Raw genomic sequence first — 27,362 nt, 5'->3', positions numbered from 1 at the left:
TTTCAAAACACTATATTTATAAACAGCATATACTTCTGCACGTTTGAGTTTGGCTTTTTTTTTTTTTGAACAATGGGCAGGCATTTCTTTTGCAATACAGAGCAGGAAAACAAACGGCAAAAATAGTGATTTTTATAAGCATCATCTCAACTGTGTGAAATATTTAAAATTTAAAGACCATACCAAAGGGGCCCCTGGGTGGCTCAGTTAAGCGTCCGACTTCGGCTCAGGTCATGATCTTGTGGTTCGTGAGTTCGAGCCCCACGTCAGGCTCTGTGCGGACAGCTCGGAGCCTGGAGCCCGCTTCGGATTCTGTGTCTCCCTCTCTGTCTGCCCCTCCCCTGCTTGTGCTCTCTCTCTCTCTCTCTCAAAATCATAAATAACATTAAAAAGAATTTTTTAAAAAGTCTAAAAAATAAAAATAAAGACCATACAGAAAAGGAGCACAACATGTATTTCTGGGTGGGGGCATTACCAGTAATTCTTGCTGTATTTTTTAAGAAAACGTTAAACTTTTATATCTTAGCATTTTCTAACATGGGCCTCATATATATATATGTATATATGCATGCATATACGCGCGTGTGTGTGTGTGTGTGTGCGTGTGTGTGTAACTATAGTAATTATGTATGGCTGAGCCTCTAATCAGATTGCTTACAGAGGTCATGGCGACTAGAGAAAACAAAACTGTCCCTTGCCTGGTGCAGACACCTGTCTGCAGTAACTAATCATACCCTGATACCCCAGAAGTCACAAATCATAGAGCTTCCCTTTGTTTCTGGACTCAGTGCCCAGACCTGCTAGGCAGGGGGAAAGGTTACAGCTGGGTCATCAGACTTTAAGAACCAAAGGAAAAGAGACACTCCAGAAGAGTCAGGCTGCAGAAGGAACTGAGGGCAAATGGGGTAGGTATCTAAACCCTTGAAGACAGGAATGTGCTAGACACGCCAGTGGGTCAAGGTCTAGAGGCACCACTAACTCCAGCCCCCCTTCCTCTGAACGTGTGGGAAGTGGGGGCAGGAGAGGGAAGGGAGGAGCATCACAGGAGACTGAAACTCACTCACAACACTCAAGACATTTCATGTTTCAATCTCCTCCCTCAGCAGATATTTGACTCGACACGAGGAATGATCCTGACTTTTCTTACTTAGGTTAAGGGACTGAGGTTCTCTGCCATCACACAGGGCTGATAGCGATGGTGAAGGGGACAGTGTCATCTCACAGGACTACGTACGAATTAGGGATGGGAGTAGAGACAGAGCAGCTTTGGCATCATGGTATGCCGGGAGTGTTCATTTAAAGGCTAGATTTGTGTCGTCTGTATTTTATTTTTAAGCTTATTTATTTTGAGAGAGCAAGCAGGGGAGGGGCAGAGAGAGAGGGAGAGAGAGAGAATCACAAGCAGGCCTCGCAGTGGCGGCACGGAGCCCGACGCGGGACTTGAACTCATCAACCGTGAGATCATGACCTGAGCCGAAGTTAAGAGTCAGACGCTTAACTGACTGAGCCACCCGGGCGCCCCCAGTTTTCCTTGCCGACAGCAGTCCTGAGCAGAATCTCTACAAGTCCCTGGCAGCTGGCAAGTAGAAGGGACCAACCGAAGAATAAACAGAGAAAGATCGGTCGTCCCAGAATAAACGGTGTTTGGCTGGGTTGGGCCTGGGGCAAGAAAGCTACCAAGTTCTTGTCAGAGGGGATGCTTGCAGCCAGGACTACTAGAAGGAAAAGTCACACGGGTGGGCTGGGGACACCCCCCGCAGAGGGCTCCTCCTGCCGCAGTCCTTACCAGAGCTTGCCGGCTTACCTGGCACTTGTAAGTCCGCTTCTGGTGCTCGCGTGGGTCTCAACCCTGCAGGCAGACACGTTTACTGATACCGCACACACGGAACAGTCCTGCCCCCTATTTCATGGTTAGTGCTGGAGCTGGGACTCCAATTCAGGGGTCCTGATTCCAACTCCACATTCCTTCCATGACCCAGTGTTCAGAGCAGCAGAGCCCCGACCCCTTTTCAGACACCGCGCGACAGTTCCTGCATACATACACGGTCACCGTTCTCGCACATTCTGCTCTTTGGCTGATCGCTCAAGAGAGGGACGGACGCTCGGCGTACCGTTGGGGGCAGGTGGTCGTCTCTCAGGAGGACTTCCTCTGCATTTGTCCTATAAATTTCTCCCACATCTTATATAGGCAATACCGGACGAGCTATGCAACCTGTGTAGGTCTCTAACGTAACTAGAGTAACAGCGACAACACAAATCTTTATGATTCGTGATATGGCTTGTTGATTATTCCTCTCTGGGAAAGTTGCTCTAGCAAGTAAGCTCTTCCCTAGCCACTCTGTCCCTTTGTGCAGCAACACGAAACAAACCCTGCTTGGGACCAGACACTAGGAACTGGTTTTAGGCATCCAAACCTATCTCCTCTCGCATCGCTCAGTCCCTCATAAAGAAGGGCAAGAGGAATGCCCATTATCCTTGGATCAGCACTCGGGATTTTACATTGATCTTTCAACACTTCAACAGTATTGACTTGGGTAATAATTTACCTAACTGATTTCTGCACATAAAGACTCTAAAGACAAAAGCAAATTCTCTAAGAGATTTTGGAAAAAACAAAAACAAAAAAATTAAAAAAAACCAACCTAGCTTCGATGGATAGAAAATTGCTTTCAAAGTCCAGTTACCTAGGCAACCTGCTATTATCTACCCATTACTGAAAAAGACATAAGAAATCAGTTTGAGCAAAGGCATACACACACACACACACACACACACTCTCTCTCTCTCTCTCTCTCTCTCTCTCTCTCTCTCTTTCCAGAGTTGAGTTACCTGAGGCACAGCCGTTAACCTTTGTGGTGTGAGCCATGCTGGCTGGAGTCCAATGACAGATCCAGAAAGGAGTGAGGAATCATGCAAATTTTATGCATCAAGTTCCCAAATGCGATCAACCTGAAACAATGAAGACAGCCTCATCAAAATGGATCATTTAAAAATATGTACAACACTAAATCTTAGACGTCTGTTTACAAAGATGGCTGCTAATGGAGAGAGCAAATCGGGAGTCGGGGAGAGATGGCCTGTGGATGGGGGTGATGACGGCCTGGCCCCGCCACTCGGTGCTGAGATTCACGTACCCGCAGATGTGCCTGTGGACGGGCACCCAGAGCAAGGCTCTAGACACGATACTCTTATCGGAGATGGAAATGGTTCTCCAGAAACGTGACATTTTTAGGAAGGTGGCCTTCAAATACCAAGGGCCTCCTCAGGGGCATCATTCCCTAGCCTACCGCAAACCCACTACAAACCATTTTTGGTACTTTACAAAAAAATTTATTTATTTTTGAGAGAGAGACAGAGAGAGAGCGAGTGCACCAGCAGGGAAGGGGCAGAGAATCCAAAGCAGGCTCCAGGCTCTGAGCTATCAGTATAGAGCTTGATGCGGGGCTTGAACATGCAAACCTAGAGATCATGACGTGAGCTGACGTCGGATGCTTAACCGACTGAGCCACCCAGATGCCCTGACCATTTGTGGTTCTTAAACATAACGTCTTTTCCAGATGCTGGCTCAACACCTTCAAGGTAGTTGCTGTTGTAGCAAGCCTTCACATTTTTAAAGGATTGATTCACGGGAACCCTTCTGAGGTATCTCAAAGTCTTTTGCCTACTCGGTCTTTTAAAACATAAATCTGAGCCAGTCAGCTCCCCTCTTAAAAAAGTCTTCAGTATCTCCCACTGTCCTGTCAGATAACCTTCAAATGACAGTATGGCACAGCACATGGTTCGGAAACATTAGGGGTCACGACAGGCACCATATTTCTTACTTTATATTGATCCTCTATTTAAAAGTTAACTGAGATTACTACTATAAGACATAGTAGAAACACAAAATTTAAAACAAAAAAGAAACAATAGTAACAGGAAGGGAACATTGCTCTAACCTCTGCTTTTTCAAAACGCCTTTTGAAAAATGCTGGTAAGGAAAGCGAACAATGGTATAGAGGAAAATAGTCCATTTCCACTGTGCCCAGATCCTAACTCTAGACCCACAAAACCCGAAGAAACTGATCTAACAAATTCCAAGTTGGGAATTCAAGTGTCGGTTCAGAAACCCGCAGTGACCTCCCTAAAAGAACAAAATGCTGGGGCGTCTGGGTGGCTCAGGGGGTTAAGCGTCCGACGTCGGCTCAGGTCACGATCTCACGGTTTGTGGGTCCGAGCCCCGCGTCGGGCTCTGTGCTGACAGCTAGGAGCCTGCTTTGGTTTCTGTCTCCTGCTCCCTCTGTCCCTCCCCACGTGTGCTCTGTTTCTCTGTCTCTCAAAAATAAATAAATGTAAAAAATAAAATAAAATAAAGAACAAAATGCTAATACATACGCATATACACGTCTAATGCAGCCAGTGAAATCACTTAAGAGCTTTCAATAATGTAGTAAAATACTCAAAGAACATCGATAAAAATTGTATTCTGTCATAAACCCAATTTTGTGAAAAATATGTACATATTTACACATTGATTTAAAACCCCAAGAAATAAATACACCAAAATGTTCCTTATGGTTGCCCCTGGCTGATGCAATTAGGGAGGAACTTAGCTCCTTTGTTAGATTTGTAATAGTAACTATTAAAAAAAAAAAAAAAGATTGGAGACTTCCCGTCTCTGGTTTTATTTGCTTTCAAGTGCACGGGAGAAAGAAGAAAGAATTTTCAAAACGCAACGTGAAAGGGAACTATGAGGCCACGGTCATGGAGAGTGTAAGAAGTGAGAAATCCAAGTACATAGAAGGCAGGCACAGGAAATGGCTGATCTCTGTGATCACACAGTGACAGTCACTAGCTGAAGAGCTAGTGAAATTGTCTTTGCTGCCTGAATGGGTTTTCGCTTGTAGTTCAAAGCAAACTATTTACTGTTCCCTTGCTTGGCTTTTCCAGCTTTGGGGACTGCCACTCCGCCGGCAGAGACCGGATTCTCAGCCTCCCCCGAGAAGCTCCCTGCTGGTCCCCACTTGGTGTGTGACAGCACACCAGGAGGAAAGGATGGCTCTAATCTCTCTGCAGTCACCTGACATTCTGTTGGAAACAGGCACTGGTCCGGGTCCATGGCATTGAGCTTGGGAAGCAGTAACCTCTGTGCGGGCAGAGCTGGCTTTAGGGATACAATGAGCATTACCTTTAAGAATAGGAATGACTACACAGGTCTGGCAAATGTAGCTTGGTTAAAAAAAAAAAAATGTGGGGACTGGTAGAGAAGAAGGAAGAGAGGGAACAGGGAGATAAGGGGACAGAGGACTTCCTGTCCAGCTTCTGAAATTCTTCAACTGATTACACTTTTGAAAGCCAACAAAAGCAAATCTAAGCTGATTCGTGACCCCTTTCTAGATTGGTGCGCTGGGCTGGTGCTCTTGCTTCAGAATGGCTTGTAAATACCACCCCTTAAACTCGTGAGGGCAAACAGAAGGCAAGAAGAAACAGGCTGCATGTGTTATGGGTGCATGAAGTAGGTGTCAAGGTATTTGGATGGAGATATGCCCAGAATCTCCTGAGTGAAGCTTCATAAACTTTGGTCCAAGGTCCCCTCCTGTTAGTGAACACCCTTCGCCTGGCAGAAAATCTTTATGTCCGATCCAAACTGGGCTCTCCCACCCTCCCCCAAACCGAACGATAAAATCAAAAGGAAGGAGAAACCTCAAAAAGGGAACAAGCATGCCACTGGTAATATAATAAGATATGTGTCACCGGGTGTGGATCCGGGTAGTGTCTATGCAAAAACAACAGTTTCATATGGTGTATTGATTTTTCCCAGTGATTGTTCATGCCTGACAGGTGGCCTCAAACTGTGAGGACTTAGTCTCCTTAATGATATGCAGATTCTTATGTCAGTGCATTATATAAACCAGAAAAGGGTTGGCCATGTTCCATTCTCTGTTACAGATCAATAAACTGCTTCTTTTTTTCCCCAGAGAAGGCTGCAAACCAGTAAATCTTAAGCAGTACAATGGTGGCTTAGTTGAGCTCACTAAGAAAAAGCACTCCTTTGAAAGCCTCTAGGGAAATACATCAATACAGAAAATAAAGAATTTGTCGTCTTCTCTATTTCAAGCGACAAATCTGAAGAACATTTTAGTAGCTCCCCGAGCGCAGCGCAGAGAATAATGTAGACGTTGCATGAATTTATCCCGTAAACGCATGACATTAGTTCAATACGAAACCAATGGGAGGAACAGCCCACCGGGTCTTCTCTAAGAAAGCATTAGTGAAAACAGATAGATGAACTTGAGATTTGACATATACCCTAGACTGGCTCTGGCAACCAACCAAATGCCACTGCCTTGGTTAGAGCCCAGATAATGACGACGAGGACACTGCTGATGACCAAGCAGATGACAGCTGGTATTCACTGAGCTCTTACTCTTATCAGTTATTGAGATACAAATGGTATCCATTCTATGGTGCACCATTACTTTAAGTAGCACTGATTAAAAACTAATGTTGCTAATTAAACAGTCTTAAAATGCTTATTAAGATTATATTAATTGTAGGATATATCCTCATCTCAGAAATGTTAGAATGTGAAAAATGTGCATCTTAGAATTTGTGAACTTATGTTACATTCAGGGCATTTAGGTTTTTTAAAAATTTATTTGGGGGGGGCATGAGTGGGAGAGGGACAGAGAGAGAGAGAGAGAGAGAGAGAGAGAGAAAGAAAGGTGGGGGAAGGGGCAGAGAGAGAGAGAGAGAGAGAGAGAGAGAGGGAGAGAGAGAATCCCAAGCAGGCTCTGCACTGTCACCACAGAATCCTATGTGGGGCTTGATCTCATGAACCAGGAGACCATGACCTGAGTTGAAATCAAGAGTTGGATGCTTAACCAACTGAGCCACCCAGGCGCCCCACATTCAAGGCATTTTTTAAAGCACCTAACAGTTATCACCTCATTCAAACTTCACAATAACCCTGCGAGCTACTAAAAATTCTCTCTCCCCATTTTACAAACAGGAAGCTCAGGCATAGGGAGGTCAGAACACGCCTGGCTAGGGGTGCCTGAGTGGCTCAGTCGGTTGAGCGTCCGACTTTGGCTCAGGTCATGATCTCGTGGTCCATGAGTTCAAGCCCCGCATCGGGCTCTGTGCTGACAGCCTGGAGCCTGAAGCCTGTTTCCGATGCTGTGTCTCCCTCTCTGTCTGCCACTCTCCCGCTCATGCTCTGTTTCTCTCTGTCAAATATAAATAAACATTAAAAACAAACAAAAAAAACATGCCTGGCTCACAGAACTAGGACGTGCCAGAGCCAAGTGCAGGGGTGAGCAATCCAGCCCTAGAGCCCGCACTCCAGCCCTCGTGGGTAAGGGCCCTGTTGCTTTCACAAGTAAAAATTTATGCACCTAAATAAGGGGAACCTTTCAAGGCCCTTACCTGAGGGATGTATACGCTTACTGAAAGGATAAATTCCTTTTAGAAAGAAAGCTATGTTTCAGAATTTTACGGCATTTGTTTTTGAAGCAACTGTATTTCCCGTCTTAGTCCTTGAGATGACATGTTTAAGAGCCTGAGGAGGGACTTACATGACACATAGGAAAGGCCATCGTATGCGCCCATCACACTTTGATCGGGACTCCCCAGGATACTCGTCCATGTGGCTATCTGCCTTGTTCCTTAGACTGTACTACGGATGTCATTTGACTCAATACGTTAAGCACTTTTTCACCTGACCAACATGCTCCCCCACTCAGGGTTAGGTGGGAGGCTCCCAATGGAATCATAGTAATTTCAAAAATGGACAGAATCAGGGCAGTCAAATTGGAGTAAGAACCTTCCTGTTCAAATGACAAGTGTTAAGAGGGGAAACCACCGTTTTGATGTACACGTTCTGGAATCTCTTCTACAACATGTCATAGTATTGTTTCTTTTGCTTCACAAAATTAACAACATAGTTATACCTAAAATCTGGAAAAGACAGAAAAAATAGTCACTCATAATCTCTCCGTGCTGACGTGGCCATCATGACCAGCTGAGGCTCGCTCTTTTTTTTTTTTTTTAAGGTTTATTTATTTTTCAGAGAGAGAGAGAATGAGAGAATACGAGCAAGCAGGGGAGGGACAGAGAGAGAGGGAGACACAGAATCAGAAGCAGGCTCAGGCTCTGAGCTGTCAGCACAGAGTCCGATGCGGGGCTCGAACTCACAAACGGCAAGATCGTGACCCGAGCTGAAGACTGACACTCAACCGACTGAGCCATTCAGGCGCCCCCCTGAGGTTCTTTCTCTTCAATGTGTGAGGACTCTATGTGTATTTTTGTCACTTCAACACGTTTTGAAGACCTGCAACTCTTAGAATTGGTACCAGCCACTCTTCCTTTTCTACTTGGAGGCAGCAGATAAACGAAAGCTCCGCATCATTCTCAGAGGCTGACACACTACTGCTGGAGGCAGACAGACACACAAAGGACAAAGCACTCGAAAAGCAGTGTACACGCAGTTAATTCTAATCCACAGCAAGATGGTCTTACCTTGCCCAAACAGGCTGTGAATGGCCAAAAATGTATTCATAAGAGACCACGTGGCCAAAGTCTTAAAGGATGAATGAATGTTTTCCAGGGTGACAAAGAAGGGCATTCGCGACAGAAGGAAGGAACAGAGTATGCAAAGTCAAGAGATAAGGAAGTGCATGGTGGGGTGCCTGCCTGGCTCAGTCGGTAGAGCATGCAACTCTTAGTCTTGGGGTTGTGACTTTGAGCCCCACGGTGGGTGTAGAGATTACTTAAAAATTTTGGGGGCACCTGGGTGGCTCAGTCAGTTAAGTGTACAACTCTTGGCTTCAGCTCAGGTCATGATCTCACAACTTGTGAGTTTGAGCCCCGCTCGGGGCTCTGTGCTGACAGCTCCGAGCCTGCTTGGGATGTTCTGTCTCCCTCTTGCTCTGCCCCTCCCCTGCTCTCCCACGCTCTCAAAAATAAATAAATAAAATAAAATAAAACCTTGAAAAAAAAAAAAAGAATAGAGTACATGACAAGTAGGGCTGTGGCTAGAGCAATGTCTGTTTCCATAGGGGCTCAGTTATGGTAACACAAAGAGGACTAAGGTCTGAGTGCTCAAGAGAAAGCTAAAAAGAAAACAGTCTACAAGCCAAAGTCCACACACACACACACACACCCCTTTACCCTAATAAAACATGCAAAGCTCATTTATTTCTTTAAATAAGTCAGTCTTTCAAACAACCATTCAAAAACCTGTCTAACTTATTATACACCCTCGATGACTGCCCAGATACTTCTGTCCAGAGTTTAATTAAAAGTAATTAAAAGTACGTTTGAGGGCAAACTTTGGCCATCGTTCATTATCAGATTATCTTCTGGGGGTTTCTAGTATTGGCTCCTACCACAAGAATTGTGGCGGTAATGTTAACCAGCTCTTGGTCACTTTCCAACCAAATTACCTAATTATGACCCAACCCCATTTACCCTTCTCAAATACAGGGGATAATTTTCTTGGTATGGGGTTGGGAGTGGGGGGAGGGTTTGCCGGAAGGAAATCTCAATTATCAATCAAGATCTAAATCAGAGTCCTGGATGCTGGTTTCATTTATAACATAGAAAGGCAATTGCGTTCTCCCCATTATAAAAATTTTATGCTACGCTTGTTCAAACAGTTATATTTACAATCTTATTCTCTGGGGTGATATTTAAGAGGCCAGAAGAAGTGTTTCTGTCTCAGGAAAAAGCTGAAATGCAGACATTAAAGAGAATGTATGGAGGAAGCAATAATAAACACATTCATTTATTCATTTAACAAGTGCCCTGTCATGTGCCAGGCACTGTTGTTGGCACAAAGGATACAGCAAGGAGCAAACAAGACACCCACCTGCCCCCATGCCCCAAACAGTCTAACTGGATCTGTGCTTTGGGTTGAAAGAGACTTTAGATTTCAGAGTATGTTTAACAGATGAGCTGTACTAACAGCCAATTCCTGACTCCTCTTTTCCGCATTATTTGAAAAGAATTCCCGTGTTAAGACCTGCCTCCTTGTGCCCCAAAGTGGGTATAGGCGTGTCCAGCCCTCGCCCAGCCCATCCACATCCACTTTCTGCGAGTGTGTTTACGAACAATGCTCCTCCAACAGGTTAAAGGCACCTCAGAGCCTGCAGACGCTCAGAGCCCAGCCTGGCTCTGCTCCAGCCGGGTTGCTGGAATCCACACAGCTTCCTGAACACTTGATGAAAATGAAGGTAAATTTTCTTTCCAGGAAATTTTCAGTGATCAGAGTTTATCAGATCATAACCACCTAGGCTGAAAACTAGCTGTTTTTCTCTGCAAAACAATGGGGCAACGGACGGGCAGACAAATCAGAATCAGAAGTGTTAAAGCTGTTTTTTGGTTTTTTAATTTTTTTTTTAATGTTTTATTTATTTTTGAGACAGAGAGAGACAGAGCATGAACGGGGGAGGGGCAGAGAGAGAGGGAGACACAGAATCGGAAGCAGGCTCCAGGCTCCGAGCCATCAGCCCAGAGCCCGACGCGGGGCTCGAACTCACGGACCGCGAGATCGTGACCTGAGCTGAAGTCGGATGCTTAACCGACTGAGCCACCCAGGCGCCCTGAAGCTGTTTTTTTAAAGCTTATCACCTTTATGTTTTTTGTTGACTTCAGAGGAAACTGCTTTCATGACTCCGCATAGGCACACGAAATAGAACTTACCGATTTGCTTTGGTTCATCTCTAAAGGGTGTAGGGAAAACAGACCACAGCAGAGACCTAACCCTTTCATTTATAAATTTGTTCTCATCAGTGAAATCTTGCTCTTACTTAGCAAGCATCTCCATTGCTACTGGTTTTGAGTTAAAATGTCAGTGCTTTTGCCGATTCAAATATTAAAGGACCCACATGTGATGGCCACAGCTGTAAGAGAATTAGTTTACTGTCATTTGAAAGGATTTTGTTCATTTCCTATTTTAATTTTTTTTAAATGTGAAATTCTCATTTATTTACTGCTGTAGAAGGCATTTTGCCTCGAACTCCTCTGGGATTGGATTCTTACAGGATATTCTCTGTGATTACTCTGAAACTGATCAAAAGTAATTGAATGGTGAGTTTAAGGGTGCCTGGGACTGTCACTAGGCCAACGGGAATAACGCATCTTTAGTTGCTTCATCTTCAAGCAAAAGGCTCTCAAAGTGTGGTTCCTTGGCAGCAGGATTAGCTTGGATGTTCTGGGAACTTCTTGGAAATGCATCCCAGACCTACCGAATCACGATCTTTGGTGGGGTCTGCATCTTAACCAGTCCTCCAGGTGATTCTGTTTCAGGCCTAAGGTTCTCAAAACCACTGCCTTAAAAGGTGGGTTAACTGAGAAAAAATAAATCCTAAGGCTCCAAGAGCCAGGAACGTCCACTGATTTAATTTTTTAATTTTATTTATTTTGAGAGAGGGAGAGTGCAAGAGCAGGGGAAGGGCAAAGAGGGAGGACAGAGTGAATCCCAAGAGAGCTTCATGCTGTCAGTGCAGAACCTGATGTGGGGCTCAAATCCACAAACCGCGAGATCATGACCCGACCCAAGATCAAGAGAGAGACGCTCAACTGACTAAGCCACCCAGGCGCCCCAAGAATGTCCACTGATTTTAAGAAAATGGCACCGTCTGATTTAGAAAACATCCCCCAAGGGGCACCTGGATGACTTAGTCGGTTAAGCATCTGACTTCAGCTCAGGTCGTGATCTCATGATTGCGGAGTTCAAGCGCCACATCAGGCTCTCTGCTGTCAGCACAGAGCCCGCTTCAGATCCTCTGTCTCCCTCTCTCTGCCCCTGTCCCACTTGTGCCCTCTCAAAATAAACATTAATAAAAATAAAAATAAAATATCCCCAAGAGGCCTAACTTTTTGCCATTCATTTACCCCAAAAATAACGATTGGGTGCTCAGCATGGAAGAGGCACACTGCTGGAACTTGAGGGGTCAACAAAATAAACCCAGTTCCTGCCTTCTTGGGGCTTCGAGGCAGGAATTTCACACACAGTGACACACACACACACGAGGAAATTATTAACATTACGCTAAATACCACAAGGGAGGAAAAAAGTAGGTGTTGAGTGAGAATACGAAGGCCAACGTTTTTAGGGTTGAAGATGAGGACAATGGAGCCGGGTGGGATGGGAGGTCCTCAGAAGCATCTCTAGGGAAACGTCACTGAAGGTGAGGAGTGAACAACAGGTAAGGGCCAGCTGGGGGGAGTATGGGAAATGAGGACGGGGCCCAGAAGCAGCCAGACACATCAGTGCTCCCACCAAGTCCCATGATGGCGTATCAAACAACTCCATAAAGGAAGGAAAATCTTTTCAAAGAACAGCAAATGGCCACTTAGAGGCAAAACAAAAAACCCTGACCTCAATGTTTCACCCCACACAAAAATCAATTTGATAGGACCCATAGTCTTGAATGTAAGACAAAAAATACCTTCCAAAACCTTTAGAAGAAAACGCTGAAGATCTTCAAGACCTAGGGCTTGGAGAGGAGTTTCCAGAGGACGATGAAAAATCCGTAAAAGTAAAAACTGATGAAGTGATCTTCATTAAAATTAAAATCCCCCCCCCCTTTTTTTCCCTGTAAAAGCATGGTCCAAAGGCACTTGGGGAAAAAAAAAGCTCTATAGATTTGAGCAATTGAGTTTATTTAAGAAAGGTAAAGAGCAGAGAGGTGAACAGAGGCTAAATGAGAGGACATTTGTTGGGCCTTGCTGGACATGGGAAGGAGAAGACGTTTTATTTTTTTCAAAGTTTATTTATTTTGAAAGAGAGTGCACACACACACACACGCACACATTCACACAGACATAAGTGGGGGAGGGGCAGAGAGGGAGAAAGAGAATCCCAAGCAGGCTCTGCATTGTCAGCCCAGAGTCTGATTCAAGGCTTCATCTTAAAAACCGTGAGACCTGAGCCAAAACCAAGAGATGAACATTTAACCGACTGAGCCACCCAGGCGCCCCAAAGTCACTGAGCATTTTAATCCCAATGAGTAACACAAAATAAATTATCTTACTTTCAAGTATTTTGCTTAGGCTTCTTACCATTTTAAGGAATGGTAGGTTGGGTCTTCTATTATGATTATTCTTATTCTTATTCTTATTACTACTACTATTGAGAGAAGACAAGAGATGTTCCAGGAATGGTTTTTTCAGACTTCACAGAAAATTTCCCCTCTGAGTATACTTTGACTTTGAAAACTTTTACTTCAGACTCTTTCACAGAGAGGCACAGCCATGCCGAGCAGACATTTCCCAGAAGTTCTTGCGTCTTCTCCAGAACATACAAGTTCCTACTTATTTTAGAGAAACTTAAAAGATGACAAGTACACAGCCCACAATGGTACACTGTGTTATCAATAGAGCATATGCACTTCAATTAAAAATGGTTACAGGAAAAGCTGGAACCAGAAACTAAACCTAGAGACTTGGGAAAAACCAGCTTCCGCTGTGCCCCCGAACACCCTCAAAGTCAAGTTGCCCTTCTATGTCCTACAAACTGTTCCGGCAAGTCTTAGATGTTGTTTTCTTTAGCTGAAACAAACCTCACTTAAGCTTTTCCCTTTTGAATGCAGGAGACTCAAAACATGCACTGCTTTTTTTTATCGTCTCAGGCTTTCATGCCGGGACAAACACACTGCTTTCGTGACTCTGCAAAGGTCCTGCTCACGTTCATCTACCCATGGTAGGTGAGTAAACACCAGGGTGTAGGGTGGGGGCGCTGGCACCGGCCGAAGCGGAGAATGGAACCGCTTGGATCTAGCCAGCATCTCATTCCACTGAGGGATGCTTTGGATAGGAGCAACGGAGTGAAAGCCTGACCAATGACAGGCCACACCTGAGCCTTGTCTCCTGGTCATCAAGGGAAGGGCAGACCCCTGGCGTCATTCCCACTGATTTCAAATGGTCAGAGGGCACAGACACGTCCTCTGGGGGCCCATTCGAATGCCATCGATCACTCAACCTGTTCAGCCGGGAAAGGCAACAGGCCTGGGGAAGGCGACTCAGCAGCGGGACTTCAATCCCTGCCTCCTCGTGCACAGGTCCTGCCTCCTCCAGGCCCTGCCTCTCTGTTCCTTCTTCTAGAAGGCTCTGATAGCAACGGCTCAACTCTCCCACACCTGGAAAAGTGCGAGAGGAGGGAGCCTGTCCGAGACAGGCTTCACCCCTAACCCAGGGCAAAAACGCGGGGCTTGAGTCAGAAACACAGGCTGAACTCATGTCCCCAGAAGGGCAGCTTCGGAGGATGAGAGCGGACATCTGCTCCCCTGGGGGCCTTACTGAACATTTGGCCTCCTGGGTATTAACACCTCACGGGTAGGAGCGGAGACAGCCGGGAGGCGAGAAGGCAAGGTCCCAAACTCAGAAAGGCAGCGAACACTGAGATCCAGCTACAGGGGGTAGAAAGGTCTGTTAGGGCATGTGTATCACACCGAAGCAAAATTAATTCACAAACATTTTCGTGAACCTACAGGAAGGGGGTAGGGAGAAGCCCAAACAAGAATTTGTAGCCATCAAGGGAAGATAAATGTTCATTAATGGCAAAGTACCTATTATTTCTAATTTAAGACGTCTAACATCTCAGGGACATGTTTTTATTAGGGTTACACTGTTTAAGAAAATAAATATAGGGGTATCTGGGTGGTTCGGACGGCTGAGCGTCCAACTTGGGCTCAGATCATGATCTCACAGTTCATGATTTAGAGCCCCACATCGGGCTCTGTGCTGACAGTGTAGAGCCTGCTTGAGATTCTCACCCTCTCCTCTCTTCTCTGCCTGTCTCCTGCTCATGATTTCTCTCTCAAATAAATACACTTAGAAATAAATAAATATAAATTACAGGTTAATAGGCAGTTACAGGTGTTGACTAGCAGCTTCTAAGCCCCCGTGCTGTTCCAGCATGTTCCGGGTCTATATTGCTTGTAACACAGTAAACACAACACCAAAAACTACGCATCCGAAATCTCTCTGCACACAACTGATGTGTTTTCAGGAAGTCTGAAATTAACATGACAATTTTCACTGTTCACCAGGGGATTCTCTGCCTATTCTTCAATCTTGGCTCAAGGTAACTCAGGTTTTATAAACTCAGTTCCTATATAGGGTATTAATGTTGTCGCTGGGGGTAAATTTATCAAAAATGTTTCCTTCTTTCATCCGGAAGTCCAGGAAAGAGAAATCCTTGATTGACTTACGGTGGCTCATTACCTACTACATTATAAGAGGCTTGATGTGTAACTGACTGGTCAGAACTGAGATGGGAGTAAATTCTAGATTCCTGTCCTAAGACTGAAGAAGTCGCTGTAGTCAAGTACATACACTTGGACCCTACGTACCTTCTGGAATAGGCTCTCAATTATCCTTTTAAGGAGGTATCTAATGCACATGTCCACACCCAGAATAAGCAGATGGTTCGAGAAAGTGCTGGTAAACCACAGAAGAAAATTTAGCTATTGCTGCCCTTGTGAGGTCAGAATCTTTAAGTTAGTCTCATGGAAGGAGAATTTAATACAGTCAACTATGAATTCCATAAAATTTTTTTGAAGCTATGAAACAAAGATGTTTTGATGTGTTTTGTTTTTTCTTATTTTGGAAAGAGGGGCAGAGGAAGAGAGAGAAAAAGAAGGAGAGACTCCCAAGCAGGCTCCACGCTTAGGGAGGAGCCCAACACAGGGCTCAATCCCACAACCCTGGGACAGTGGCCTGGGCTGAAATCAGGAGTCAGACACTCAATTAACTGAGTCACCCAGGTGCCCCCAAAGGTTTTTTCTTTTTTTTTAAAGAGAGCCAAGACTGCAGGCAAAAACAGAAAATATATATGTTGACACTCAAACATATTTTGGAGGTGCCCTTATAGAAATAAAACCACACACAGCAAGTGAAAACATGTGAATAGATTACATATATGATGCTGTGTGACCACGAAATTCTTGGTTGCTGTGGCTTAACAACCGAAAGGGCTCTGAAGATCACCTACATTAAGATCCTGTTTGCTTTTGTAGAGGAGAACGTTCTGTGAAGTAACAGAGGCGAAGAGGCAGAATACAGTCAGAGAAACCAGTGAACGGTCGCCCCACGTCCTTACGGGTAAAGAGAGGAACAGCTCCTCTCCTAGAATGGAAGCAAGAGGGGATGGAACTTTCCTTTCCTTTCTGAACTTCCTCTAGTTTCCTATTCATTTCCTTAGACTTCTGTCCTCCCAGCCCTCCACTGATGTAAAAGGAGCCCATGTTTGGAATTCTAAGCCCACAAAATGTGCATGTCTGTATTTTATTGGCAGGAACGCTGGGCCTCTGTACAGGACACGTTATTTAAGAGTTTCGAAGACACTGGGAACCAGAGGTAAGGTGCCACTGGACGGTTCTTCCTGCTCTAGCCTCTGCAAAGCACAGCAGCTCGTGACAGTCCAGGGTCCCCCCCCTCAACGCCCCCGTGTCACTCTAACTTGCCTGCGGTGCAACAGTGACATCCAGAGTCAGAACCAGCTGAAGCACCCGTGTCCTGACTCCCCGCGGAGCCGGTCAGAAAGCAGTCTGGGGCTCCCCGTCCCACCCCGAGGACATCGGAATCTGCATCTCCACAAGAGCCCATGTTCAAGTGTGAGCAACACTGGGGTTTTTTTTTTTAATTTTTTTTTAACGTTTATTTATTTTTGAGACAGAGAGAGACAGAGCATGAACGGGGGAGGGTCAGAGAGACAGAGGGAGACACAGAATCTGAAACAGGCTCCAGGCTCTGAGTGGTCAGCACAGAGCCCGACGCGGGGCTCGAACCCACAGACCGTGAGATCATGACCTGAGCCGAAGTCGGCCGCTCAACCGACTGAGCCACCCAGGCGCCCCAACACTGGTTTTAACAGAGATCTTTATACCACGTCTGACCTCTCTGAAGAGTGGGCTCTCTGGGGAGAGCACCACATTGACTGTCCCATCGGTTTTTCTTTCTTTTCTGACCTTGTGCTTTCGCTTTTCAAGACTTAATTCCTACATATTTCTTTAGGGCTCACGAGCAAAGAGGCCAAGCCCAAACTCCAGTACAGCTGTCAACGGAGAAGGGCGGTTATGCATTGCTTTTAACCAACCACAACGTGCACTGAACTTTTCGGTCAAGTGCTCTGCTATGAAAATACCAGGATCACAGATACTAAGATAGTAGGGGAGCCTCTTGACCTTTTAACAAATTCCACATGACTGCTGGTTGGTAGGAAGGGACAATTTCACTCTGTTACAGTGAGGGTCGCGGGGGGGGATGCAGAAAGTGGCGCCCACCCCCTTGCACAATTTTCTCTTTAGCCTACTGCACCTTAGGGTCCTACCTTCTCATTCGGAGGGAGGAGCAGGAGGATGTGGGGGAGACGCCGCCTTGCAGGCCCATCCCTGGGAGCCGCCTCCCACTCACACCCACCCCCTGGAGTTATGCAGGCACTAGACCTGCTTCCTACCCTCCCCCCACCCCCCCCAACCCCCCCCCCGGCTGGCTGCCATGGGTGAACAATGGTCAAAACCAAGATGGAAACGGGGGCTCCCTCCTGGCTCAGGCGGTAGAACCCGAGACTGCTGATCTCACTCATGGTCCTGAGTTCAAGCCCCACAGTGGGTGCAGAGGTAACTTAAAAAATACCAAGATGAATACCATCTTAATGCAAATCCTCACATCAATGAACACCTGGGGAGGCCTTTAAGAAGGAATGTGAGCCTGGGGTGCCTGGGTGGCTTCACAGTTTGTGAGTTCAAGCCCCGTGTCAGGCTCTGTGCTGTCAGCTCAGAGCCTGGAGCCTGCTTTGCCTTCTGTGTGTGGGTGTCTCTCTCTCTCTCTCTGCCCCTCCTTCCCTCCCCCTCTCTCTCAAAAATAAACATTAAAAAATTTAAAAAAACAAGAAAAGAAGGAATGTGAGCCTTCAAGCTCCAACAAGCCAAGCTAGTATGGAAACTGACTCGGAGGGTGTCAAGGCTACCGTTCTGAGCCACGGGGCACAAACACACGTTCTTGTCTGAACAGCTCTCAGTAGGGAACGTGCTGCAGTGTGTGTGGAGGACCAGGCTCTCCGGACTTTCACCTGCAAACTGCATTCCAGGACGTTATGGGACCAAATCCACACTTCCGGTCAGTGCAGTGACTGAGGTCAGTTCTCACAGATCTTTACAATTCCACTAATTTCATTTTTTTTTAATGCCTTGAACCAAGGCATTGAAATTTCCTCCAAATTTCCTTCCTTCCTTCCTTCCTTCCTTCCTTCCTTCCTTCCTTCCTTCCTCCCTCCCTCCCTCCCTCCCTCCCTCCCTCCCTCCTTCCTTCCTTCCTTCCTTCCTTCCTTCCTTCCTTCCTTCCATGCCTTGAACCATATACAGCTTATGGCCCAACTCAGGGCACTTTTGAGAGTGCGAACACATCGGGTAGATGGGGTGTTGGAACAACAGACATAAACTAGGATGGTCCCAGGCAAACTGAGACATGTAATCTCCAGGCCTTTAAAGAACTAAAAGAAGGAGAAGGAGGGGAATACCAATACGTAGAAACACTGAGAGACTGCTATAAAGACCCTAGAACCCAAACATAAAACAGGCACCTTGTTAGATCCCAGGGCTGCGAGGCTCTGTACGTTCTTATTTGTGGGTAGAGTGAAAATACACCGTGGGTGCCGAGAAAGGCCAACGGCAGCCAGTGATATCCAACAAAGCCGCACTGTTCTTGCCGTCCTCACCACTGGGCCTCTCGTCGATAATATGATTTTCTAGAGTGAGCGGCTCTGAATAATACAACCTCTAATGTTCTCTGGGGAACTGCACTCGACACTGATGTGCACTGTTTCCCCTTAACTCACAATCTCAGAGCTGGATTATCTAAATGGTGTCAGGACAGAAAGTCTCCCACCTTCTATTTTAAACCACACCTGACAACAGATGGGGTCCACGCCGTACAATTTTACAAGGTTTTCACATGCGTTATCTTAGCCGAGCTGCAAAACAGCTTCGTGAGATTTGTTCCCCTCCCACACTCCCCGTAACAGATAAGGAGACTGGGTTCAGAGAAGCGAGCTCCCCTTGGCACCTGCCCCCGCAAGGGCACTTACCAGCAGGATGCTCACGGTCAGGGTCCCGCTGCTCCTCCCCATTGGGCTGTAAGCTTTCCAAGTGCCATGATTAAATCGTTCATGTTTTCTGAGTATCTAGCACTCAGAGCCTAGGACAGCCAATGTCCCAAATTATTCTTAATTAGCTAATTAAAAATTATGTTTTGAGGTAATGAATCAATTGCATAGGAAAACGAATTGGTACATTTCGATTCTTGTGTCTGTGTTCTCATTTTATGACCTAGAGAAGGCAAATACTGTATACATACAATATTTTTTTTAAGTTTATTGATTTGAGAGGGGGGAAGAGAGAGAGAGAGAGTGGGAAGGGGCAGAGAGAGAGGGGAAGGGAGAGAGAATCCCAAGCAGGGTCTGCACTATGAGCACACAGCTTGACACAGGGCTCAAACTCACGAACCGTGGGATTGTGACCTGAACTGAAATCAAGAGTTGTATGCTTAACTGACTGAGCCACCCAGGCGCCTCTATAGGTAGAATATTTTTAAAGAAATACGGAGATGATCCTGTTAAAGAGAAAAGAGGGGTACCTGGGTGGCTCAGTCAGTTAAGTGTCTGACTTCAGCCGAGGTCATGATCTCACAGTTTGTGAGTTTGAGCCCCGCGTCGGGCTCTGTGCTGACAGCTCAGAGCCTGGAGCCTGCTTCAGATTCTGTGTCTCCCTCTCTCTCTCTCTGCCAATCCCCCGCTGTCTCCCTCTCTCTCTCTCTCTCTCTCTCTCTGCCACTGCCCCGCTCATGCTCTCTCAAAAAAGAATAAACATTAAAAAAATTAAAGGAAAAGAAAGAAAACAAACACAGGACTTAACTACTATGTAGTTAACATGGTTTACAGGAGAAGGAGCGTCGGAAATGGCACCTGGAAGCAGAAGGCTGAAATGTCTTAGATCAGTCAGATCCTTTAGCTCTGCCCTGATTTCCACGGACTTCAACAACAGACCCATGTAAAACACTTTTCCCAAGCTGCCCACTGAAGGTTTTGGATCGGGGCTGCTGTTTCCGGTCTCTGCTATAATAAGTATGGGCCAGAAGAAAACCTGAGGTCATTCAGTGCCTTCTTAAGTGTTTGTTCTGAGTCAACAAGGAAAAAATAGTGTGGAACACTTTAGGAGATTATGGCGAGATCCTAACATTTCCCATTTCAGTACTTCTCCTTAGCTGACACCAGGGGTGCCCACGACTGTATTAAGAGCTTTTTCTGCAATACCACTCCCATAAAGCAAACTGGAAGGATGGATGGATGGATGGATGGATGGATGGATGGAAGGAAGGAAGGAAGGAAGGACAAACAAACAACCCCCAAACAAGACAAAGAGTGGGGATTAAACACACATTTAATGGAGAAAGCGTGTGGACGCTAAAAACCTACACTTGTTTTCTGTAGTTTTAGCTACTTTGAGACCTGACCAGTGCCAAAATCAATACGTACAATGGATTAAGTTTCGTGGAATGTCAGAGGAAAACACACAGATGTCAAAGTGACAGTCCTCTTATATTTAAGCTTCTGTAAACTGCTTGTCATATTTCATCAATATAGTAAGAGTACATGACAACATCTGTATGTAGGACACCACGAAATATTGTAAAGCATCCTTATGTGATAATGACATACCTACCCAGAATTTGGGTGTCTGCTTGGAACCCTAATGAGAATAGAAAATAACCAAATAAACAATAAAAAATAAATCGATGAACTTTGCTTACACCGAAACCTTAAGCCCATGGCCAATTTACTCTTTTTCACGGGGGATTCTATTAAATTTGGCTGTGTGCCCTCCTTCCCCCACAGCCCAGATCAGATTACAAATTCGGGGGATTGCTTCAGAAAGTCATAGTAACTCAAAGGCAAATCCCAACAGCAAGGGAAGAGATGGTAAAATGATGTTGAGAAAAAGCAGAGGAGCACCTGGGTGGCTCAGCTGGTTAAGCATCGACTTTGGCTCAGGTCATGATTTCGTGGTTGGTGAGCTGGAGCCCCGTGTCAGACTCCGTGCTGACAGCTCCGAGCCTGGAGCCTCCTTCAGATTCTGTGTCTCCCTCTCTCTCTGTCTCAAAAATAAATGAACATTAAAAAATATGAAGAGAAAAAAAAAAAAGAAAAAGCAGAAATTCTGGCACAAAGCCCTGTAAGCTGTATGGTCCCCAGTGACGTTGCTATTATTACAGCACAACATACTAATTATGACTTATGGCAACAGACCTAACTTACTAACAGAAGCTTAGATCACGCTCAACAGATTGCTAAAGAATGTGTCTAAACAGGTCATCAATTTCAGAAAGTTTTCAAACCATAACGGTCCGAGTGAGAGAAGACACCATCACAGGGACAAATTCTGAGCCATTTGGAAAAGCTCAGCTACCCAGAACAGCTTCTCCTCTGGAGAAACAGAACCCGTATTTGACTACAATTTACTTTTAAGCATAAAAAAGTATTTCCTGAGGCGCCTGGGTGGCTCAGTCCGTTAGGCGTCCGACTCTTGATTTCGGCTCAGGTCATGATCTCAGTTCCTGGGTTCGAGCCCGGCGTCCTGCTCTGAGCTGATGGCACAGAGCCCGCTTGGGATCCTCTCTCTCCCTCTCTCCCTGCCCCGCCCCTGCTCATATTCCTCTCTCTCTCAAAATAAATAAACTTAAAAAACAATTTCCTGGGGTGCCCAGTGACATTCACATTTTCCCAAGGGACGTATGACTGGTAAAATAGCCATCCCAAGCGAATGGAGAAAACCATGAAAGTAAAACAAAGCATGAAGCGATGGCATTATTAGGCTACTGTCGTGCCCTGAATTGTTAGCCCCAGGGGATCTACCACGATGCTTCAGTCTTCTTCACTCCTGCAGTGGTAGTCTGGCTGGGGCTCAGCACCTGGTAAGGGTTCAGTAACTGGCTGTTGAAATCCCTATCGTAATTCTGTAGCCAAATCAGATCATTAAGGCCAAAAATGTAATCTGTGGTCAAATCATGAAATGCTCTCTTTAAAAACAACAACACAGGGGCGCCTGGGTGGCTCAGTCGGTTAAGCGTCTGACTTCGGCTCAGGTCATGATCTCGCTGTCCGTGAGTTCGAGCCCCGCGTCGGGCTCTGGGCTGATGGCTCAGAGCCTGGAGCCTGCTTCCGATTCTGTGTCTCCCTCTCTCTCTGCTCCTCCCCCGTTCATGCTCTGTCTCTCTCTGTCTCAAAAATAAATAAACTTTAAAAAAAAAAATTTAAAAAACAACAACAACAACAACAACACAAAACCTTCTTAACCCTTTATCTTTTCTTTTTGTTGCCAAAACCAGGTGCACGTATGAGTTTTTAAACAATGGAGATTCCATTTCTTAAAAATGGGACCTCTTTTATTTCTCTGATTAACTTAAGACCTAATTCTTAAGCTCCTAAAAATGCCAGAGGAGAACTCAATTCCTTTTTACCCAGGTTAATGGGTAACTGAGGCTTGTTCTCAAAACAGCAGCACACACACAAAACTCACAGGTACCTATCACCTTGAGTGAAACCACAGTGACCACATAGATTTTAAAATAAAATCTGTGCTTCCTTGAACTGCTTTCCCAGAAGACAATACAACCTAGTCTCCAGACCCACCAGGCCAGGATCCTCTCTAGTACATTATCAAGGTTAAGAAAGCCTGGTTTTACCACAGACACTGCATGGACAGGCACAATACAATTGTGGTAAAGAACATTCCATGGTCTACAGAGCATGCATCACAGACTGCCCTTAAATACCCATTTTCCCACATGCAAAACACATCAAATCCAAGTCTCATCCATTTCTATTAAAATCCCTTGCTTTAAAAAAAACATACTCATGGGAGAAGCCCCCTAGAACACAGATTAAAATTTTAAGTGGACAGTAAATTAAACCAAAGATGAATATATTGCAAAAAAGGATTTTATTCTGCAAAGGAAGCATTTAGAGTTAACTAATATCGGAAGTCGTTTTTTTAACAGCGAAGAGCAGATCTCAAAACAAATACGTTAAAAACTTATCGTCAAAAGGTATTTTAAAGCAGTGGCTTTGAAAAGCTTATGAAAATTACAGACCTTATCACCAGAAAGTGCAGATATGCGTACACACACCCACATACACACACACGCGCGTGCATGAGATTTCAAAGGAAGATGGAGACAAAACACGCAAGACTGTCACCCTCACCCTCAATGAATTCACGGTTCCAAACTTTGGTTCCAAAGTATGAGATCTTCCCAAATTGAGAGCTAAGCAGACACTTAAAAATGACCTTCCCTTCACTCTTTGTTTCTAGAAAGGCTCTCCTCTCCTCTTTTTCTGTTTTGTTTATAAAGAGGTTCTTAACATATTAAATATGGGACTGTAAAGTAGGACAAAGAAGATAAATTTACTCGGGCATAAACTGCATCAAAAAAATCTTCTACAACACCGGAACACTTACCCGCACCATCATTTCGACACTGGCTTACGGACAGGAAAGTCTGCCAATCGGAGGCACAAAAATAAAACTTTCAAAATACCACAAGGAAGCACTAACTTTCTTCCGTCTACAGAAACTTACCAGATGAAAGAGAAAAAAAAAGAAAGGTAACGAGTACCTATTTACTTTGAAGGACGTACAAAGAAACAAATTTGTCTTCAGAAATTCAAATAAACTTCAAATAATAATTACCTGCCATAAAAGTTCTTGTCTAGCTTGAATTTTTCTCCCCCGCAGAGAAGGTGAACTCTATCAGTTGGACCTTCATGGAAATACAAACCACTACTCAGTTCGGGTGGGTGAGTATGTCCATGATCCCAGAATTTGGGGTATGAAATGGACAAAAGCAAGTCTGTGCAATGCTGGGATTAGCAAAATCAAACACGTGTTCAAAACCAGACCTGCCCCTCAACACCACTCTCCTCAGTTTTTGTTTGGCCAAATGTAAATTAATTCAGAGAAGTGGCTGGAAAAATAATGTCTGTTGTTTTAAGGGCAGAGAAGAGAAGCAAATGGGTCTTTACCATGTTACCCTCCAAGAGAAAGGCCATTCTCTCCCCCTACCTTTGTGAAACACAAACGGAGGGGCCCGAGGACGCCTCTGTTCCAAGTTCTTTCAGTGTGGCGCCATGGGCGTCAAAAATCTTTGTAATCCCAATGCTTGAATACCATGAACACTGCTCCATTTACGCTTATGATGGTGGTGGTGATGATCTCATTAGTCATTTCATGGACTAAACCCATCGCTTGGTAAGGATACAGAGGGTACCAAGGAAAAAGGATTACCAGGATGGATGTCCTCCTTTACTTCCAAAAACCAAAGCAAACACGTGACAAGGTGGATTCTAACACAGGAAATAATTTACTTAAGTAAAAGACTTTCATTTGTTTATCTGATAAAGACAGAGTAGATACATACATGCCCAGACTACCTCTAGACATACTGTGCACGTCTAATTGCATTAATTATCACTTCCGTGGGGAACCTGGTTTCTTACAGCTCAAGTCCTCACTCTGGCAGGGCTTTTCCCCACGCAGAGCTACATTTGCAGGCTTGAAGCACCACTGGTTGTAAATGGGAAATTGGTTTAGGCAATCAATACGGCTCTCGACAACATCTATTTAAAAAATGACATCAGAATTGAGCACACCCTTCTACAAAATATCATTATAGCCCAGCCAGACATTTGTAAATGCTGGTGCGTATCCCAAAAAGGAACTTCCATTCAAGCAGACTGCACCTGCCTGAGTAGTTAGGATGAAGGTGAGTGGCCGAGAGTCGTGCATTTCACAAAGCACAGGACTGGGGAGGAGAGTCTTTGGGTCCTTAACTCGGGTGTAGAACAAATTCTAAAGTGGAGCTGTGTGCAATGAGATCTAGAGACCTTACTGGAGCCTGAAACAGACAGACACACACACACACACACACACACACACACACTCTCTCTCTCTCTCTCTCTCTCTCTCTCTCTCCCTCCCTCCCTCCCTCTCTCAAGAAAAGCAGAAGGGTGTGGCACTGTGTGGTAAAATCATCCAGGATCAAATCTCCAAATGGAAAGAAGGTGGGTTCTTGAGAAACTGGATACGGCCAAAGATGTGAATGAGATAAAATTAAAAGGGAGGTATACATTCAACTAAAATGGAGAGAGTGTAATCTTAAAGTAAAATGACAGCTAGAAGAGAGCTGGTGGAGGCTGGTGAAGCCAAGCGTTTAACATCACGTCTGTGGGGGAAAAGTGCATCCTAAGAAGGCTTTTATGAGGCTCCGTAAGGAAGGCAGAACTTCTACCGAGATATGGTTTTGTTTTGTTTTGCTGTTTAACATACCATGCACTTTTATGAAGCTTCTAAATCATTAACCTTGTTTGGATGAATGCTTTAAAACACACAAAAATAGGCACACCTGGGTGGCTCAGCCGGTTATGTATGGGTTCGACTTCGGCTCAGGTCATGATCTCACCGTGCGTGTGTTCGAGCCGCTCCAGGATCTGTACCCTCTCTCCCTCCCTCTCTGCCCCTTCCTCACTCATGCTCTCTCTCAAAAATGAATGAATGAATGAATTACACAAAAATAAATGTAGTCAAACCTACTTGCTCAGCCTTGGGTTAAAAGAAGCAAGCTGTCTCTGAATTGCGGACATCATTATGCCCCCTTTTTTTTTTAAATTTTTTTTTATTAATGTTTTTTATTTATTTTTGAGACAGAGAGAGACAGAGCATGAACGGGGGAGGGGCAGAGAGAGAGGGAGACACAGAATCGGAAGCAGGCTCCAGGCTCTGAGCCGTCAGCCCAGAGCCCGACGCGGGGCTCGAACTCACGGATCGCGAGATCGTGACCTGAGCCGAAGTCGGACGCTCAACCGACGGAGCCACCCAGGCGCCCCTCATTATGCCCCTTTTTACACCTGTTCCTGCCAGCGGCACGAGGTGAATGGCAGTGGAGAAATCAGAAGAGGAAATTTCACGACTCTCGTCGGTTTGGGGAGCAAAGAAACCTACAGAGGAGAATTACAAGAAACCAAGGGCTCCCTCAATGACAGATGTCCAGTTCATCAAGTTTACAGAGGACAACAAAGTCAATCAAGTTTGAAAGGACAGACAGCTGCCAGTCTGCCCAGTGGCATAGACGGCCCCCCACTATGCTTGCCAAGTATTCTGCCTCTAGCTGACAAGACACCCTGGGGACGCTTCGTGGAGCTGGTGGCAACAAGGTAATCTGAGCCCCAACGGTTAGGAAATATTTATGTGAGGCTCTGTTTACCCGCACATCCTAAGTAAAACCAGCACAGCCCCGACACAGCAGAGGGGCCCCATCACAGCTACCTTCGTGAAGTGCCAGACTGTGGCCGAGGGAGGACAACCTCAGGAAAGGTGCAGGAGAGGAGAAAACAGAAGTGGCTTGTAGGGTACAAGATTTGAGCCGTGGAGGCTCTAGCGGCACCACAGGTAGGGAAGGCAGCAGGAGCAGGGGGCTTCTGAGCAAGGTTCCCATTTGGTCAAGTCCTGTTTGCAACTAGCCTCTGGCACAGAGGGCGGCTTCGTCTGCAGTTTCCTGCTGTCATTTTGGACAAGCCAGGGTTCCAGGCAGTGACAGAAGCCTGGTGTCTTTCTTCGTGATACTGGTCTTCCCAAAGAATCACTGGAACCGGAAAATTCTACGATATACCTTGAAAGTACTGAGATGTTTAAGAAAAGCCTCAAATAATCACAGTGCGGGGGGAGAAAGAACCACAAGGGTATACTTCTTGAACGGCCAATGTCTCCATCTGCCACTGATGATGGAGAGCACAGAGCTAAATTAACGTGGCCCTCGGGATGCCTCGGTGGCTCAGTCGGTTGAGCGTCCGACTTCGGCTCGGGTCACGATCTCACGGTCTGTGAGTTTGAGCCCCGCGTCGGGCTCTGTGCTCACAGCTCGGAGCCTGGAACCTGCTTCGGGTGCTGGGTCTCCCTCTCTCCCTGACCCTCCCTCATTCATGCTCTGTCTCTCTCTGTCTCCAAAATAAACAAACATTAAAAAATTAAAAAATGAAATAAAAAAATAAATTAACTCGGCCCTCAGTGACTGCTGGGCTCGTACCTTAATCACAGTACTTGATAAGAACCCCTGGATCTTCCATTTCAGTTTCCCCAACAGTTACCACCGCTACATACATCAGCTAGGCTACAGAACAGTGTGCATCCGGGCATGATCTGGATGTGATGCTCGGCACCTCTGCAGCCGTTCCGCCACCATGCAGAGCAAGCCTGAGGACCAGGAGCACGTGGCAGAAAGCAGGGCGGGCTGACAGGAAGAACCTGGGTCTTTGCTGGTATCACCGA

The 27,362-nt window shown here is 45.6% G+C and overlaps 1 protein-coding gene across 3 annotated transcripts in view; it reads right to left on the bottom strand.

Moving 5' to 3' along the window:
• KANK1 (KN motif and ankyrin repeat domains 1) overlaps window positions 1-27,362 on the bottom strand; it is a 200,474-nt gene that overhangs the window by 63,446 nt on the left and 109,666 nt on the right. For all 3 annotated transcript variants that reach the window (XM_027041094.2, XM_027041095.2, XM_053205305.1), the window contains exon 3: window positions 2,830-2,949. In XM_027041094.2, coding sequence (XP_026896895.1) covers window positions 2,830-2,866 — 37 coding nt within the window. In that variant the 5' untranslated portion in view covers window positions 2,867-2,949. The remainder of the gene's footprint in view (window positions 1-2,829; window positions 2,950-27,362) is intronic.

Source organism: Acinonyx jubatus, chromosome D4 (genome assembly GCF_027475565.1).
Source record: "Acinonyx jubatus isolate Ajub_Pintada_27869175 chromosome D4, VMU_Ajub_asm_v1.0, whole genome shotgun sequence".
In the NCBI taxonomy this organism is placed as follows: Eukaryota; Metazoa; Chordata; class Mammalia; order Carnivora; family Felidae; genus Acinonyx; species Acinonyx jubatus.
Note: the sequence above shows the minus strand (reverse complement) of the source record. Positions and strands in the feature narration are given on the sequence as shown.